Here is a 19,236-nt window from a genome sequence, read left to right as displayed (position 1 = left end):
TTTAAGACTGGAGACAGGAGGGGAATGCGATGGGCAGAATTTCACCCTCTCCCTCCCTTGCCTGGCCTAGCAAAGTCCAGAGGGTGAGAAAGAAGGGGCAGGAACCCCACCCCTTCTCTAAGCAATGATACCTCGTTTGAGGTTCAGGGTGACGTTGTGGAGAAAAGAAATAAAATGACTCGGAGCATCAAAAGAGCAACAACAAACTGTAAAATTCAGACCGTCCTGGTCAGAGTCAGTAGCTGCTAAAGCAAACATCTTAATCTGAACCAGACTCGCTGCAGAAGAGGAAACATAGAAGCAGAGCAGAGGGGGGAAAAGAGTTTGGAAAGCTCTTTTCACAAAAACTGGTTGTAGTTCAGGCATAGGCAAACTCGGCCCTCCAGATGTTTTGAGACTAGAACTCCCATCAGCCTTGACCACTTGGCCCTGTTAGCTAGGGATGATGGGAGTTGTAGTCCCAAAACATCTGGAGGGCCGAGTTTGCCTGTGCCTGTTCTAATTCAACCTTCCTCCAAAGGAACTGCTACGGAAATTACCGGGGGGGCGGGGGCACATCTTTAAAGTTAAATATTACAAATATTATGCCTGAATGTATCCTTTCAACCTGACAGCTCAGGGAAGTTACCTAGCTTTAAAAATAATATAAAATCATCTCCTTTGCCAGTTTCCTCCATTCCAAAGCTATTTTCTCCTTGAAAAGGGACTCCAGGAAGTTCTCAGAGGTGACAATTGCTGAGCTCATTGTTAGCCAAGGGAAGCCAAATCTCATCACCAGACTCGCCTCAGGCTCCAGACATGCAAAGGAACTTCTATTGTACTTTTGGGTGGTGGGTACTTAAGACATATTTGTCTATGCTAATCTTATACCTGAGTCTTGCCCTGCCATGTCTGCTTATGCTAATCTTGTACCAAGGACTTGTCTGGACATGTTTGCCAAGGTTACCCCCCCCCTTCGAACTGTATTCTGGGATGTGGTGGGAAAGTTTTAAAAGTCTTTGTCACCCCATCCTCGGGGTTCAAAATTTGCTCTTTGAACCTATTGCGCAATAAACTTTGGTCTACAGCTATTTGCTCCGGTTGGCTGGACTCCTTCCTTTATTCCGCAGGGACCCGCGGGCTCTGCCCGACGAGCTGGGTGACTGAGCAGCCTCACACCTAGATTTTTTCCTTAACAGAACTAATTCCAGTTCACGTTCATCCCTGTACAAAACAAAGCAGTTTGGTTCCAGTTCGGTTTGCAGTTCAGTTCAAAGTTCCTCAATCTAGATTGCAACAAGCTGCTGTGCTCAACGCTAAAACGTAGTTACGTTGTCTAAGAAAACATCATATACATGCAGCGAATGGTTTAATTTATTCCCCGCCCCCCCAACAATTATGGTGTTCAAAGAATCTAAAAAGTCAAAGGCATGTAGAAGAGAAACTTTTGTTGTTTGCTATTTATTTATTAAACTTGTGATATGCTTTACTTTGCCCAGCCAAGCAGACAAAAACCCAGACCTACATACATTTATTTGTTTGATGGGCGGCTAACAGATTGAGGTTGAATCCTGACAAGACTGAAGTACTGTTTTGGGGGGACAGGTGTGGGCAGGTGTGGAGGATTCCCTGGTCCTGAATGGGGTAACTGGGCCCCTGAAGGACCAGGTGTGCAGCCTGGGAGTCATTTTGGACTCACAGCTGTCCGTGGAGGTGAAAGTCAAATCTGTGTCCAGGGCAGCTGTTTACCAGCTCCATCTGGTATGCAGGATGAGACCCTCCCTGCCCGCGCACTGTCTCTCCAGAGTGGTGCATGCTCTGGTTATCTCCTGCTTGGACTACTGCCATGCGCTCTACGTGGGGCTACCTTTGAAGGTGACCCAGAAACTGCAATTAATCCAGAATGCGGCAGCTAGACTGGTTACTGGGAGTGGCCGCCGGGACCTCATAACAACGGTTCTGAGAGATCTGCATTGGCTCCCAGGACATTTCCGAGCACAATTCAAAGTGTTGGTGCTGACCTTTAAAGCCCTAAACGGCCTCGGTCCAGTATACCTGAAGGAGCGTCTCCACCCCCATCGTTCTGCCCTGACACTGAGGTCCAGCTCCGAGGGCCTTCTGGTGGTTCCCTCCTTGCGAGAAGTGAGGTTACAGGGAACCAGACAGAGGGCCTTCTCGGTAGTGGTGCCCACCCTGTGTAACGCCCTCCCTTCAGATGTGAAGGAAATAAGCAGCTATCTTCTCTTTAAAAGACATCTGAAGGCAGCCCTGTTTAGGGAAGTTTTTAATATTTAATGCTGTATTGTTTTTAACACTGGATTGGAAGCCGCCCAGAGTGGCTGGGGAAACTCAGCCAGATCGGTGGGGAATAAATTATTATTATTATTATTATTATTATTATTATTATTATTATGTGCCAACTTTATCTTCAAAGGGCCTCGAGGTTCTCTGTCTCCCCATTTCATCCTCTCAACAACCCTGCGAGGTAGTTTAGGAGATGCTGCGATGGACTCCAAGGTCCAGATGGATCAAGCCATGTGAAATGGCTTGTTACTTACATTCCCCCCCCCTTTCTCTTTAAAGGTCCTATTTCGGTTTTCTTTTGCAGAAAAGGCACCCGTAACATCTCTCCAGCGGGTACCACGAGCCCCTCCCCCTCCCCCATCTGGAAACCTTATTTTCTGGGGACAGCTGGAAAGGCTTAACTCTCAACATCTGCATTGGCGGGGCTGGCAGAGCAAAGGGATGGGTGTTGTTGACGTTTGCCTCTCGCCCCTTTGGAAATGAAGGAGACAAGTCAATGCAAAAGAGGTGGCTGGGAATTGCAGTACAGTGGTACCTGGGGTTACATACGCTTCAGGTTACATACGCTTCAGGTTACACACTCCGCTAACCTAGAAATAGTGCTTCAGGTTAAGAACTTTGCTTCAGGATGAGAACAGAAATCGGGCTCTGGCGGCGCGGCAGCAGCAGGAGGCCCCATTAGCTAAAGTGGTGCTTCAGGTTAAGAACAGTTTCAGGTTAAGTACGGACCTCCGGAACGAATTAAGTACTTAACCCGAGGTACCACTGTACTTTTCTAACTCCACAGGGAGAGATGAAGGCAGAATCGCAGACTCAAGGCCAGTGGCAGGGTCAGTTTTTGAATGTGGTGAGGGGTGAAGTGAGGCATGGAGTAAAGTTCAGTTTTTGGATCTGCCTGGTAAGTATCTTTATACAGTGGTGCCCCGCAAGACGAACGCCTCGCAAGACAGAAAACCCGCTAGACGAAAGGGTTTTCCATTTTGGAGGCGCTTCGCAAAACGAATTTCCCTATGGGCTTGCTTCGCAAGACGAAAATGTCTTGCGAGTTCCTGCGGGTTTTTTTCCCCTCCCCCCCCTTTTTCTAAGCCACTAAGCCGCTTATCAGCTGATCTGATAAGCCGATAAGCCGCTAAAAGCCGCTAAGCCGCTAATAGCGCTAATCCGCTAAACCATCAATGGGCTTGCTTTGCAAGACGAAAAAACTGCTAGACGAAGAGACTCGCGGAACGGATTAATTTCGTCTTGCGAGGCACCACTGTACAGCGATGTTAAGTAAAACAGTGTTTGCTTCCTGTTGCTCATGAATTACAGTATATATATTTCAATATACATTGGTACCTCGGGTTACAGGCGCTTCAGGTTACAAACTTCGCTAGCCCAGAAATAGGACCTCGGGTTAAGAACTTTGCTTCAGGAAGAGAACAGAAATCGTGGACATAGGTGCCGACTCCATGGGGCCTGAGGGGGCCCGAGCCCCCTCAAAAATTCGTTTGGGGGGGGTCTGCCCCCCCAATAATTTAAGAAAATTATTAGTTATATTATGCTTTGTAAAATCACAAAATTATGTTGGTATTTTTTATTTTCCTTGTTTGATGATAGTTACCTTTTAAAATACATTCAGTAATGAGTTAAAACAAAGCCACTCCCGATCTCTCGACCCATCAACAATCTCGCGGGGCTGGCATCAGCCCCGCGAGAAGCGGGGATTCCCCCTAGCTCATTAATATTCACTGCCCACGGCGGCAGCCAATCGGCTGCCGCAAAGGGCGGGCCCTCACAGGTTCACTTAAGGTCGGGGCAGCCCGGGGCTCGCCCCTTTCGTTCCCCCAGCAGCAGCGGTTTGGAGGTTTGGGCCCCCCAATATTTTTTATAAGTCGGTATGGGCCTCCGCCCCCCCAATATTTTTTATAAGTCGGCGCCCCTGATCGTGCAGGAGGCCCCATTAGCTAAAGTGGTACCTCAGGTTAAGAACAGTTTCAGGTTAAGAATGGACCTCCAGAACAAACTAAGTTCTTAACCAGAGGTACCATTGTATATATATTTCAATATACTTTAAAAAGGTAAAGGTAGAGGACCCCTGAAAGTTAAGTTCAGTCGGGGATGACTCTGGGGTTGCGGCTTTATTGGCCGAGGGAGCCGGCATACAGCTTCCCAGTCATGTAGCCAACAGGACTAAGCCGCTTCTGGCAAACCAGAGCAGCACACAGAAACGCCGTTTATCTTCCCGCCGGAGTGGTACCTATTTATCTACTTGCACTTTGACGTGCTTTCGAACTGCTAGGTTGGCAGGAGCAGGGACCGAGCAACGGGAGCTCACCCCGTCACGGGGATTCGAACCGCCGACCTTCTGATCGGCAAGCCCAGGAGGCTCAATGGTTTAGACCACAGCACCAACCGCATCCCTTTCAATATACTTTAGTGCTGCCCAATTAGCATTATGTGATGGCCTGGGATTCTGATTCAGAGGCTGAACCAGAGGAATCCCAGCCTGCACAGGAGTCCCCGCCTCCAGGGCCGGCTGAGCTGGGGCAGGGCCTTGATTCTGAAGCGCCTGCACCTGTGCCGGATCCTCAGGAGCAGGCACCAGGTGATCCCACTCTGGCTCCAGAGGTGGTTGAGGACTCAGTGCCTGCAGGTGAGTCTCCCCCTGGGCCCAGTAACCCTTTAGCCTCTCCTGAACTGCAGAGGCTCAGGGCAGAGAGGCGAAGGGAACTGGTTTCTCCCAGGAGGAGTGCTTGCCTTAAGGCCAGGAGAGGTGGGTCTTCTGGGGGCCGGGACCGCCCCTGGCCTCAGAGAAGATAAAGGCCAGTCGGCCCGGTCCCAGGGAGCGGGAGCAACGTCATTGTTGAGTTCCTGTTCCTGCCCGGACCCAGACCTGACTCTCCAGTGCTCCTGTCCCCGCCCGGCTTCCTGTTTCGGACCTCGCCCCGCTCCTTGTGGACTGATTCCAGGCTAGTGACCCAGGACCGGACTTTGACTACGCCAACGGTAACTTCCCCCCCGGGATCAGCACACATTAATGCATTTTTAAAAAGAAAGACGCAGATGTGGAGAGAAGTGTTCTGTCTATTCTCAAAAGTGAGAATAGGCTATTCTCCTACTGAAGGAATCCATGTCTCTTTCCAGGCTGAACATACCCAGCTCCTTCAACCGTTCCTCATCAGGCTTGGTTTCCAGACCCTTGATCATCTCAGTCGCCCTCCTCTGCCCACCTTCCAGCTTGTCAACATCCTTCTTAAATTGTGGTGCCCAGGACTGGACACAATATTCCAGGTGTGGTCTGACTAAGGGAGAACAGAGTGGTACCATGACTTCTCTTGATCTCCAGCTTGAGGACTTCTCATTGGGGCAACTGAATGGCCACTGGGCTGAGGCAGCTGCCTCAGGCATCAGAACCTCAAATGTTCGCACCCTGCCTGAACCACCGCCTTTGCTGTTAGTGGAGAAATGGCAGTGGCGATTTCTGGCAAGCTCTGGCAAGCTGTTGTCGAGACCTCGTGAGATCTCATGCGCTTTGTGAGATCGTATGAGAGTTCCACAAGATCTCGCTGGAACCCATCGCCACCGCTTCTCGGGTACCACCACACATTTCTCATGGGAGAAATGTTGGAAGGGATGGAATAATATGCCCCTATTTTCACCAGGGAAATGTTGGAGGGGATGGAATAGGACGTCCCTATTTTCATGGGAGAAATGTTGGAGGGGATGGAATAGAACGTACCTATTTTCATCAGGGAAATGTTGGAGGGGATGGAATAGAATGTGCCTATTTTCATTGATGACACAACCTTGATGGGCTGCTTCTTGGGAGGAATGCAATGACAAACCTAGACTGCATCTTAAAAAGCAGGGACATCGCCTTGCCAACAAAGGTCCGTTTAGTTAAAGCTCTGGTTTTCCCAGTAGTGATGTATGGAAGTGAGAGCTGGACCATCAAGAAGGCTGATTGCAGAAGAATGGATGCTTTTGAATTCTGGTGCTGGAGGAGACTCTTGAGAGTGCCATGGACTGCAAGAAGATCAAACCTCTCCATTCTGAAGGAAATCAGCCCTGAGTGCTCACTGGAAGGACAGATCCTGAAGCTGAGGCTCCAAGACTTTGGCCACCTCATGAGAAGAGAAGACTCCCTGGAAAATACCCTGATGCTGGGAAAGATTGAGGGCACAAGGAGAAGGGGACGACAGAGGACGAGATGGTGGGACAGTGTTCTCGAAGGTGCCAGCATGAGTTTGACCAAACTGCGGGAGGCAGTGGAAGACAGGAGTGCCTGGCGTGCTCTGGTCCAGGGGGTCATGAAGAGTCGGACACAACTAAACAACAACAAGTTTTCATTGGAGAAATGTTGGAGGGGATAGAATAAGACATCCCTGTTTTCATCAGGGAAATGTTGGAAAATATGGAATAGGATGTCCCTATTTTCAATGGCATGACGGTGCTTTCCCATTTAACCTCAGGCGGCAAAATGGAATGGGCCACACCCGACTTTGTGAGCCACTGGCCTGATTCAGTAAGCTGGTCTTACGATCTTAAGTCTAAAAATTTGTCAGACCCAACTGGGGAGCCTATGTAGAGCTGTGTGCCTTCCCTTTGTGATGAAATACACTTTGCTGCAGCCATCAGCGCACAGCCCTTGTGCGAAATCCTGCCCCTTGCTCTTGTCCCTGCCCTGCCCCAGGAGAAAGCAAGATGGGGAGCCCAGCCAGAACAAACCTTCTCCTGACCCCACACCTTTTCAAAGCCAGAAGACGCTTTAAATGGTCAAAACTGTACCACGGGGAAACATGCCATATTAATCATAATAATCCTAAATCCAGGTCAGCTATATAAAGGCTGATGTCAAGGAATTTAAATCCTATGAAAAATATACACAGCGCCGGTGTTTCAAACCAGAGTCGCAAAAAAGCATTGAGATTTCACTTCTTCGTACAACTCTTAGAGGTCACGTGGTATGGGCTATTTTGGGGGGCAAATAGTGGCCAGACTCCAGGGAGGACTTAACGCTTTCAGGAGCAATACTTGTTGCCCCTGTAGGTTTCAATGCAGTGGTACCTTGGTTCTCAAACTTAATCCGTTCCGGAAGTCCGTTCCAAAACCAAAGCGTTCCAAAACCAAGGTGCGCTTTCCCATAGAAAGCAATGCAAAATGGATTAATCCGTTCCATAATTTTAAAATCAACCCCTAAAACAGCAATTTAACATGATTTTTACTATCTAACGAGACCTTTGATCCATAAAACGAAAGCAATGAACAATGTACGGTACTGTAAAATCAATAAAACAGTATTGTTAAAAATGAAAATGTAATTTTTTTCTTACCTGCACTGTCTAAAGTGGCTTTGCAGCTTTTATCCACTTCCGCAGCCACACAATCGAATCGATCAGTAGCTGAACTGGGTTCCACACAGTCAGAAAAACAAATGAACCAAAAAAGCTTCCAAAACAAAACACAAAATAAGTAGCAAAAGCAGACAGACCTCAGTATAGCACTCAATATGGAAGTGTGCCACTCAGAAAGGAAGAGAGGCACTCAATTCTGAAGCGTAACACTCAAATCGGAAGCGTAACACTCAAATAGTGTCAGAAGTGCGTGCAGGAGCCAGGCCCTGTGACCAATAGGACTTTGCAGGACTGGGGTCTTCCTAAGTTTGTTCTCAAGAGGCAAGGTGCGGCCGCACAGGTGAGGCCGACTGGTAACTCACAGCACCTGGTGGCAAGAGCTGGGAAGGGATATAAGGTCAGCATTTCCCTTCGGCTCTTTGACACAGCAACACGTTCCCTGCCCTCCTGCGTTTGGCTCCTTGACTCCTCGCTTCTTCTTCTTCTTTTTTTTTTAAATGATATTTTATTAAGTTTTAACAAAAAGAAAGTTACAAGACAATAAACAAAAAAAAAACCACAAGAGAAATACAAAAACACAAAAACACAAAAACACAAAAATACAAAAATTTAAATTTAACATAAAAAGAAAAAGAAAAAAGAAAAAAGAAAAATAAAAAGTCCCTCTTTTTAATTTCTCACCATTCATTAACTTATTTTCCTGACTTCCTCACACCTCCCTTTTTTTGTATTCCAATTAAAACAATGGTTCAGCAAATTCATACCTCTTAATTTATCCTTAATTATTTATCCTCACATATTATAACTTCAAATTTTCGTCTAATATCAATCCATTCTTGCATATTCTTATTTTATCTTGTTACTAGAACCACTTCAATTCATTTCAACGTCATCAACATTCAAAATTTTTACAATTTTCTGTAAATAGATCTTAAATTTCTTCCAGTCCTCTTCCACCCTTACTTCGTGACTCCTTACTTCTTGATCCTCGGACCCCTGACTTCGTGACTTCGTGACTCCTTGCTTCTTGATCCTCGGACCCCTGACTTCGTGACTCCTGACTCTCTGACCCTTGGACTTTTGTCTTCCTGACTCCTGGCTTCTGGACCCCCGTTCCTCCTCCCACCCCACCATCTTGCCCCCGGTCCTGACGTCCCCTTCTGGGACTTCGATCGCCTGTGAACTGGACCATGACAGCACAGTTTGCACCCAGTTTGGACTGGGTGAAGTCACCTCAAACTGGGCGGTGGTTATCTCCAGAAGTGCCCCCATCGGCACAGCTTGGGTCCGTCGTACCCAACCGGCCAGAATCATGCCAAAGTCATGCTTCGGTCTGCCACTTTGATTCCAAATGTCCCCCCAAGTCCAAACGTTGACTTGTCACCCCCGTCTTGGGAGCCCCAGTGCGGGTTTTGGCGACGGCATCCCGAGAGGCAGCCGAACCGAGGCCAAAAAAACGGGCAGAGTTACACCACAGCCGTGGTTCGGTTCAGCGTCTTGATTCAAAATGGCAGCTGGCATCCAAAATGGCCGCCGCCACCTCAGGAAGTTGTGCACCAATTTTGGTGATGGTATCTCAACAGGCGTTTCAACCGATGCCCCAAAAAACCAGGCCAAGTTACATTTTAGTCTGCTATCTTGAGTCTAAATGGTGCTCAGGATCCAAGCAGGGATATTGTCCACCTCTTCAGCCTCAGAGACCCTCATGGCAATTTTTGTGACGATATCTCAGGAGGCATCCAACGTTACAATTCTACGATTTCTGGTTGAGTACGATATCCCTAGAGCAGTTATACTATAGATTTTTATAATGGCATAATGATATTGTCAGAAAGATATTGACCCCTTTCTTTGTTAAAAAAATAATATTTATTACTTTTAAAACTTACAAAAATGAAAAAGAAGAAAAAAGACAAAAAGGAAAAAAAAAACAAGGGGGAAAAAATACAATACAATATATAAACAATACAAAACACAACATTGACACATTGTCCTAAACAAAACAAAACAAAAACAATTTAAAAACATCCATCATACCATTTCAGTACTCTGTCTTTCATACCCTTGTTTCATCGACCTCCTCACACCTCCCTTTTTGTATTCCACTTCTATTAATTGTTTCAGCAATTCCTTTCCATCTTTCTCTATTTTCTGTCATATAAATATCTTAACTTATTTTTACCCTTATTTTCCATTAATACTATAATGCTTATTTATACTTAACTCCTTATAACATTTCTACTAAAGCCATAAGATTTCATTCCAACATTTGGACTATATGCAACTGGCGGAGATGACTGGCAGAATCCGAGACCTGGGAGAAGAAAGGATTGAAGAAGATTGGAAGAAATTTAAGATTTATTTACAAAAATATTGTAATTTGGTTGAATGTTAAGAAGAATGCTTGATCATAAAATAATTGACCACCACTAAATTAGACTGGAATTTGATGATAAGTGAGATTAAGGAAAACATAAACCTTTTGGAGAATTGTTAGATTATATTTAAATGAGTGGAAATAAGATTGTAAACAAGATGATAATTTGCTTGAAAAAAATTTTCAACGATGTAAGTGGGAGCAGGAGACGTGAGGAAGTCCAAAGAAGTTATGAGATTTTGTTATGATATAACTAATGTTGTTTATTATTTGTGCATTTCTTTTATAAAAAAAAAAACCTTAATAAATATTTATATAAAAAAAGAAGATTTCATTCCAACATTTTTCTAACACTCAATAATTTTACAATATTTCTATTTCTAAAAATAAACTTTAAACTTTTCCCAATCTTCTTACACCATCTCTTCTCCCTGGTCCCGGATACTGCCAGTCATTCATCAATTCCATGTGATACTGACCCCTTTCTTAATGTTGTCTCCTATGGAAATATCCAATTTTCGCAAGTTCCAAACAGAGTTGGCGGTTCTTCATGCAGGAAAATGTCACCCTGAGGCAAGGCCTGCCTTCTATTTTTATTCCGCCCCCAGCCCCTGCCTCCCCTGCCACCATATTCTCTGAAAAGGGAACAGTTTGGTTGAAATACTTGCTTACAGAAAACAAATGTCACATTAAATTTTAATTTTAACCATCTGGCTGAACTCGTTTTGGAACGAGTAGATGAGCGAATGTCGTGTTTGGCCCACATAACTGACCAAGAACTGGGAATTGTATCTAATGCCAGCCCTACTCAGCACAGACCCACTGAATTAATGGATGGACAAGGCTATGGTAGGTTTGTTAATTTCAGTGGGTTTCTCCTGAGCAGAATTTAGCTCGATGGAGAGATGGCAGAACAACCTGGTGAAAATAGAAAGGGGAGTGGAAATAGCTGATATTTGCTTCTTTGTCCCATGTTCAGAACAGATGGATAGGAGATAGAATCTTTATTTGCATCAGCCACTGTTGTTTAGTCGCTTAGTCCTGTCCGCCTCTTCGTGACCCCCTGGACCAGAGCACGCCAGGCACTCCTGTCTTCCACTGCCTCCCGCAGTTTGGTCAAACTCATGCTGGTAGCTTCAAGAACACTGTCCCACCATCTCATCCTCTGTCGTCCCCATCTCCTTGTGCCCTCCATCTTTCCCAGCATCAGGGTCTTTTCCAGGGAGTCTTCTCTTTTCATGAGGTGGCCAAAGTCTTGGAGCCTCAGCTTCAGGATTTGTCCTTCCAGTGAGCACTCAGGGCTGATTTCCTTCAGAATGGAGAGGCTGGATCTTCTTGCAGTCCATGGGACTCTCAAGAGTCTCCTCCAGCACCAGAATTCAAAAGCATCAGTTCTTCTGCGATCAGCCTTCTTTATGGTCCAGCTCTCACTTCCATACATCACTACTGGGAAAACCATGGCTTTAACTATACGGACCTTTGTTGGCAAGGTGATGTCTCTACTTTTTAAGATGCTGTCTAGGTTTGCCATCGCCTTTCTCCCAAGGAGCAGGCGTCTTTTAATTTCGTGACTGCTGTCACCATCTGCAGTGATCCCACTAGCCATAGCAATAAAATGAAATAAAATGCACTGAAGAAAGTTAAAAACTTAAGTATAGGAAATACATTCTGGGGGTTTACATCAATAATCAAATAATAGATCTTATACTAATTGCCTCCACTAAAAACCTTGCAGTTTTTGCTGTCACCTGATCATCTTGTTCTGCAAAGTAGGAAGCTTGAGCGACCCAGCATGGGTAATAACATCACTCCTCAAATCTTTATAAAGTGTTCGAGCCAGAAACATACGAGCTACTGACTCAATACTGCCATCTCCACAGCGACGTAACCGTTTTTCCAGTGGAATTTTCTGAAATCGACCCTCAAGTCCAGCTGAAGACAGTCTTTTCAATCCTGCGAGCGTGAAAGCACATCTGTATTTTGGAATTGCTAAATTTCGCAAATAGGGTGCCCAAAGTGTCAAAATGACTAGGTGGGAAATATTCATACCATGGATACCTATTAAAGGTAAAGGGACCCCTGACAATTAAGTCCAGTCGCGAATGACTCTGGGTTTGCAGCGCTCATCTCGCTTTATAGGCCGAGGGAGCCAGCGTTTGTCCACTTCCACAGACAGTTTTTCCAGGTCATGTGGCCAGCATGACTAAGCCGCTTCTGGCGAAACCAGAGCAGCGCACGGAAACGCTGTTTGCCTTCCCGCCACAGCAGTACCTATTCATCTACTTGCACTTTGACATGCTTTCGAACTGCTAGGTTGACAGGAGCAGGGACTGAACAACGGGAGCTCACCCCATCTCAGGGATTCGAACCGCCGACCTTCTGATTGGCAAGCCCTAGGCTCAGTGGTTTTGACCACAGTGCCACCCACATCCCACAGATACAGTCATACCTCGGGTTGTGAACATGATCCATGCGGGAGGCAAATTTGCAACCCACAGCATTCACAGTCTGAAGCGCCGCATCGATTTGGCGCTTCTGCGCATGAGCGTGACGTCATTTTGCGCTTCGGCGCATGCCAGAGTGCCGAAACCTGGAAGTAACCCGTTCTGGTACTTCCGGATTTGGTGCGGTTTGCAACCCAAAAACGCTCAACCTGCACCGAGGTATGACTGTACCTATTCAGTCCATAAGTTAACACATAAAAGGTAAAGGTAAAGGGACCCCTGACCATTAGGTCTAGTTGTGACTGACTCTGGGGTTGCGGTGCTCATCTCGCTTTACTGGCCGAGGGAGCCGGCGTACAGCTTCCGGGTCATGTGGCCAGCAGGACTAAGCCGCTTCTGGAGAACCAGAGCAGCGCACGGAAACGCCGTTTACCTTCCCGCCGGAGCAGTACCTATTTATCTACTTGCACTCTGACGTGCTTTCGAACTGCTAGGTTGGCAGGAGCAGGGACCGAGGAAAGGGAGCTCACCCCGTCACGGGGATTCGAACCGCTGTCCTTCTGATCGGCAAGCCCAAGAGGCTCTGTGTTTTAACCCACAGCGCCACACGCGTCCCTAAATTACCACATAGCGTATATTAAACACAAAAAACAGCGACAATTTGTTGTTGACAGCTGGACATATAAAGGGCCCGGTTACCTTCAGTAGCTCAGGGCCAGATTTAGGTTTGATGGGCATGACTCCATCAGCCATCGGCATATGAGTTACACCCTGACCTCTGTGCGCCTCGCAACCCCCGCCCCACGCACCCGGGTCCCCACCTTTGCCTTGGGGGCTGATGGCTGGCCTCTCCTCTTTCCCTGACATCTGGTTTGCAAGCCGGAATTTGTTTTACTGCTGATGACTCAGGGCTCGGGCTGGGCGTCCCCAAGGTCATCCTGAGGTATTAAAGGGGCCTTAGGTGGAAGCCGCGGAAAAGCCGGGATGATCCAAGAACCCTCCTCTGAGAGGAGGCCGACAGGATGTGAGGGCAGCGGGGAGATAAACAGACACAGCTTGCTGGTTCGGAATCTGTTGTCGTTCTATTCCCATCACCCCTCCACCTTCCTGTTGCAGAAGGGAAGGCTGCCTGCGTGCCAAAATGCACCAGAGCTCCATTGCTTTGAGCAAAGCACTGGATTTATGAAGTGGAGCCCTTCCACAGTAGGAAGGGAGGAATAAATTTAGCCACTGAGCCTCTTGGGCTTGCCGATCGGAAGGTCGGTCATTCGAATCCGCACAACACGGTGAGCTCCCGTTGCTCTGTCCCAGCTCCCGCCAACCTAGCAGTTCGAAAGCACACCAGCGCAAGTAGATAAATAGGTACAGCTGTGGCGGGAAGGTTTCCGTCACGGTGTCCCACGGAGGCCAATTCTGGATCCAAACGTCATTCTACAGTGTGGACATAGGTTTCTGGGCGGGAGTTGATCCTGGTGAGGGTTTGCCAAGCGTGCCTTCCTCTTAGCGCGTTCCTCTTTTTCACCCTGAGTTCGCGCTTCTTCAAAGCGCAGCATTTAAAAACCCCGAAAAAGAAGTTTGGAAAAAGAGAAACGGAGGAAAACCAAAACTGGTAGGTCCCTCTTCCACAGTCAGCCTTGCGACTTTCTGGCATGGGAGCCTGCTATCCTCTGGGTTCCCTGCCATTTCGTTTTGTAGTCGTGGCTTCTTGTCTAAATTTATGTGAAACGGGCCTCCGTTAAGGTTAAAAAGCTCTCCAGCTAAAATGTCATAAAACACAATTACAACCATAAAACCCCTAATAACAGCCAGACATAAAAAAATGATGTTAACATCCAGCACAAGCCATACCCACTCGATATATGTAAAGCACATTGAATGCACATGGCTCGCCTCTAAAGGATTCTGGGAACTGTAGTTTTCTTCTTCTTCTTCACAGAGCTACCATTCCAGCATCCTTGGAAAACAGTTCCTACAGCCTTTGGAGCAAAGCCACGTGTTTCACAACGGCTTTAACTGTCTGATGTGGGTGTGCCGAATGGGTTACGTGACTACGATCCAAACTTTCAGCCAGTGGCGTAGCGTGGGGGGTGCAGAGGGGGCCAGCTGCACCGGGCGCAACATCTGGGGGTTAGGGTTAGGGGGCGCAAATCCATGGGTTAGGGGGCGCAAATTACTTGCCTTGCCCCGGGTGCTGACAACCCACGCTACGCCACTGCTTTCAGCAGCACAAGAAAGACACAACTTGGGAGCATTCAGACTAAAGCAGAGGAACCCAGAATGCCGAAACATCTTGGGGCATGGCTGGTCCAGTGCTCCAGGGAGACATGGTGCTGTTGCAGATACGGATGCGGGTCTCGCTGTGGTCTAAACCTCTGAACCTCTTGGGCTTGCCGATCGGAAGGTCGGTGGTTCGAATCTCCATGACAGAGTGAGCTCCCGTTGCTCTGTCCCATCTCCTGCCAACCTAGCAGTTTGAAAGCACACCAGTGCAAGTAGATAAATAGGTACCGCTGCGGCAGGAAGGTAAACAGCGTTTCCGTGCGCTCTGGTTTCTGTCAAGGTGTCCCGTTGCACCAGAAGTCATTTAGTTCTGCTGGCCACATGACCCGGAAAGCTGTCTGTGGATAAACGCTGGCTCCCTCAGCTCGAAAGCGAGATGAGCACCGCAACCCCATAGTCACCTTTGGCTGGTCTCAACCGTCCAGGGGTCCTTTACCTTTTTACCATTACCTGCAGATATGGACCTCCTCCATTGTACTTGCCTTCCAATCTAGCTGTTTTCAGAGGCAGGGAATCCATCACATACAGATTGGTGGACCGCCATATATATATATATTCCTATATATAGATATATAAAAGTAAAGGTAAAGGGACCCCTGACCATTAGGTCCCGTCGTGGCCGACTCTGGGGTTGCAGCACTCATCTCACTTTACTGGCCGAGGGAGCCGGCGTACAGCTTCTGGGTCATGTGGCCAGCATGACTAAGCCGCTTCTGGCGAACCAGAGCAGTGCACGGAAACGCCGTTTACCTTCCCGCTGGAGTGGTACATATTTATCTACTTGCACTTTGACGTGCTTTCAAACTGCTAGGTGGGCAGGAGCTGGGACCGAGCAATTTGAACCAATTTGAACGATTTGAACCGTGACCTTCTGTGCTTTAACCCACAGCGTCACCCACATTCCAGGCTATAGATATATAGATAACCCCAAAATTAAGTCCTCAAATTCAAAGCTTTGAAAAGCACAGTGGTCAGAGCCTGGCAGGCAACTGTTTCTTCTTCTTCTTCTTCTTCTTCTTCTTCTTCTTCTTCTTCTTCTTCTTCTTCTTCCTCTTCCTCTTCCTCTTCCTCTTCCTCTTCCTCTTCCTCTTCCTCTTCCTCTTCCTCTTCCTCTTCCTTTTCTTCCTCTTCTTCTTCCTTTTCTTCTTCTTCTTCTTCTTCTTCTTCTTCTTCTTCTTCTTCTTCTTCTTCTTCTTCTTCTTCCCCCATCCAAACAATGACTATCATCAGTGCAGGTAAGATTTTTAAAAAATTCATAATAAAATTCATGGTAAATTGCTGTTTTAGGGTTTTTTTTAAAAAGTCTGGAACCGATTAATCCATTTTGCATTACTTTCTATGGGAAAGCGCGCCTTGGTTTTTGTTTTGGAGCGGACTTCCGGAATGGATTAAGCTTGAGAACCAAGGTGTGTGTGTGTGTGTGTGTGTGTGTATATAATTTTTTAAATCAAATTTTCTAATTTACATTTCAAAATAAGAAGTCTTCCCCTGCTATAATCTTTAGGTTCCCTTTAACCCTGGGCTCCTGCATTTTGCCACAGTTTTGTCAGAGAGCTGGATTGCAAAATTCAGAAAAGTGTGAATGTCAAAGGATGGCTGTTTTTCTCTCCACGTATTGTAAGGATGAATGCACACTGCGCAACTATCACCATTTCCTTCGCGAGAATTGCTCAGGCGTGAAGGAAAGGCACTCTGCACATGCCCAAGGAACATTGCATTTTTTTGTTTTTGTTTTTACGACATAATGTTGCATCTCCAAATATTGGCTGCGTGAGAAAGCCACTTCCGCATTCAGGAAGGGTTGCGGGCTTCACGGCCCCTCCACACCCTTGGTGGGTGGAAGCCAGCCCCACGCGACTGGGGGGATTCCCGGCCGCGTCACCCCCTAGCCGGCCAATCGGCAGGTTCGGGGTGTGTGGCCTGCCCTATATAGGCAGGCCACGGCTGGAGATCTCCCTCTTTGCTGCCCGCCAGCTGTTCCTGTTTTCCCACCCTATAAGGTTTTCATTCTTTGACCTTGCTATGGACCTCGGTTGGTCGCTGTCGAGGGGTCTGGTAGGAATTTTCCCACTTGGCAAATTGGCACCAGCCACTTGGTTTTCGCCAACCTCGTATCAAATCGCCACAACTTTCTGGGTATTGGCAGTTAGGCATTGGTATATTTCTGTAGACGGAAGAGGGGAGATAGCGCCATCAGCTGCCCCACATATTGAAGGGTAGTCCGTTAAAGGATTCTAGGGGGCGTGGCCCTGTCCGAAGCCTAGGGAGGTGAGGGCCTAAGGCACGCCCCCTATCAGTGACCCTGGGGGGATTCCTAGTTGATGTGCATCAGCAGGACTCCCCCTACTGGTGGTTAACCCTTCCCGGACTTCAAGCAGACGGGCTGGAGTCGGATATAGTCGGTTAGGACCAATGCCTAAGCCAATACCGCTCATCACCTGTAACCAATAAAGTTGTGCCCTTTTTTTTAGCACATTAACCTTAATAATTGCATAATGTGTCATTATTTCCACCTGGGGAACTCTCCATGCAATGCTGGGGTCAAATCACTTGTGGCTTCCTGGGACAGCTCAGCAAGCAGAGCCGCAAGACTCTTAATCTCAGGGTTGTGGGTTCCAGCCCCACACTGGGCAAAAGATTCCTGCATCACAGGGGGTGGTCTGGATGACCCTTGGGGTCCCTTTCTACAATTCTATGAGTCTATGAAAGAAAAGTGGAGCAGAACAAGCAGGTCCTGTCCAACACTTTCGTCCTTTCTGCCTTCCTTCAAATCACTCTTCAATTTGCAGACTTCCCTGCGTGGCCTTCCTTTCTGAAAATCACCACTCCAAATTTTGACTGCCCTTATCTGGATTCATCCACTCCCTGGTTCCCCTCCCCATGCCCCCCCCCCGGCCTTGTTTGTTTATTTTACTTTGTAAGCTCCTAGGGGCAGAGAGCTGCCTTCCACATTTTTGCCTCCGCATGGAAGACAGCATGGGAATCGATGATGTCTACAAAAAGTGCCTCTTAAACGGCAAACGCCCGGATGACATCCTCGCTGAGCTATTTCAAATAAAATGTCCTCACCTGGTACTTAAAATAAAATCACTCCTCTCGTCTCTCCCCACCCCCAACCCCCCCTGACATCTAGATTTTCCAACCCTCTCATCCTTTTCTCTTCCCATGGTTTGGAAGAAGCAGCACTGATCGTCTCAGGAAAGACACGCTTAATCTTTTGGGCACTGGGGGGAAATTTGACACCCTCAGCCTTGGTGGTGAAGGGCGGGGCTTGCCCAAACCCCTCCCCTCGTGCATTTGGCTCTGTGGCCTGCACCTTCTCCGCCCCCCTCTTTCAACCCCCCCCAGAAAAAGAGTTGGAAGGCAGGAACAGATCCACCAAACCCTTGCAAACCCTTTCGCTAAAGCAGAGAAGCTCCAAGGTGAATGTGAAAAATGCAAAGCAGAGAAGGCAAATAGCTGCTGAGGAAGGAAATAACTTCTTGAAAAGTGACAGAACCAGAAGCCTTGGGGTTTTTTTTGGTGTGTGGGGTTTTTTTCCCCCTTGCATGTGTGCTTCTTGCTTGCTTTCTCTCCCCCCACTGCTCCAAACAACCCTGCTGTTCCGTCTCCAAAGGATTGCTGAGTTGAGCCTGGCAGCTGGATAGGAAGAGGAGGAAAAGTCGGCGTTTATGCACACCAGACGCACCAACGCAAAGAGACTCCAGCTGCGGCTGGGAGAAGCGCCTCGGAAAGGGCATCTGAGTGACCTTTGGAGGCCTGAAGACCGCCACCTTCCTCGCAGGGGGAGGCAACGAGAAGTGGCAGGGAATTAGCCAGCTGGAGGAGACCGATTCGCCAGGTGCCCAAAGGGGGAGGCTCCGCTGGCGAGGATCACACCTGGCCCAGGGGCAGAGGTGGCCGGCAGGAGCCACGTGCAGAAGTCCACCTGCTTGACCTCCCCCCAAAGGACCTCTTCTCCCCCGGGGCGAGGCGAAGGAGGGAGGCCCAGGTCAGCAGAGGGAGCGTCCTCCGCCGCCGAGAGCCACAAAAACTTCTGGAATCTGCATCTGGGTGTCATCCCCGGACCGTTTCCGATGTCCTTCAAAGTCTGGATCCCCAGGGAGTGAGAAGATGGGTTTTGGTAGCAGAGCTGCCCTGGTTTGGCAGAATGCAGAAAGCGGAATGAGGTTTTGCAGGGCGGTTGGTGGTCGGAAGGAGGATTAACCCAAAGTCGGGTGTGGAGGTTTTCTGGAGTTGCCGCTGAATTATTTTTGGATTTTCCTGGATGAGATGGGCCCTTTGAGGTGATTTGTGTTCCCACCCCCCACCCCACCCCTTGTGTTTTTGTGGGTTGTTGTTTGGTTTTGCAAGGATGACTGGCCTTGTGGGTTTTGATTCTTTCGGAGATCTCCGCTTTTCCGGGGACGCTTTTTGACGGATGACTTTCGGTGAGACTGGACTGCGAAGGTAAGAGGACGGGGGTTCTTCCCATTGTTTTCCGGGCTGTGAAGGAAGGGTAAAATCCTGCTTTCCA

General features: G+C 47.9%; 1 protein-coding gene across 2 annotated transcripts in view; it reads left to right on the top strand.

Annotated features, from left to right (window-relative positions):
• Positions 1–18,121: 18,121 nt before the first annotated feature.
• The window catches only part of NRTN (neurturin), a 67,338-nt gene continuing 66,223 nt past the window's right edge, over positions 18,122–19,236 (top strand). Inside the window, exon 1 of one of the 2 annotated variants that reach the window (XM_081846466.1) lies at positions 18,122–19,169. In XM_081846466.1, the coding sequence (XP_081702592.1) occupies positions 19,141–19,169 (29 nt within the window). In that variant the 5' untranslated portion in view covers positions 18,122–19,140. The remainder of the gene's footprint in view (positions 19,170–19,236) is intronic. The other variant, XM_081846465.1, reaches the window with a different exon arrangement.

Source organism: Podarcis erhardii, assembly GCF_964252035.2.
Source record: "Podarcis erhardii genome assembly, chromosome: 18".
Lineage (NCBI taxonomy): Eukaryota > Metazoa > Chordata > Lepidosauria > Squamata > Lacertidae > Podarcis > Podarcis erhardii.
The sequence above is the reverse complement of the archived record's forward strand: the minus strand, read 5'-3'. Positions and strand labels throughout refer to the sequence as shown.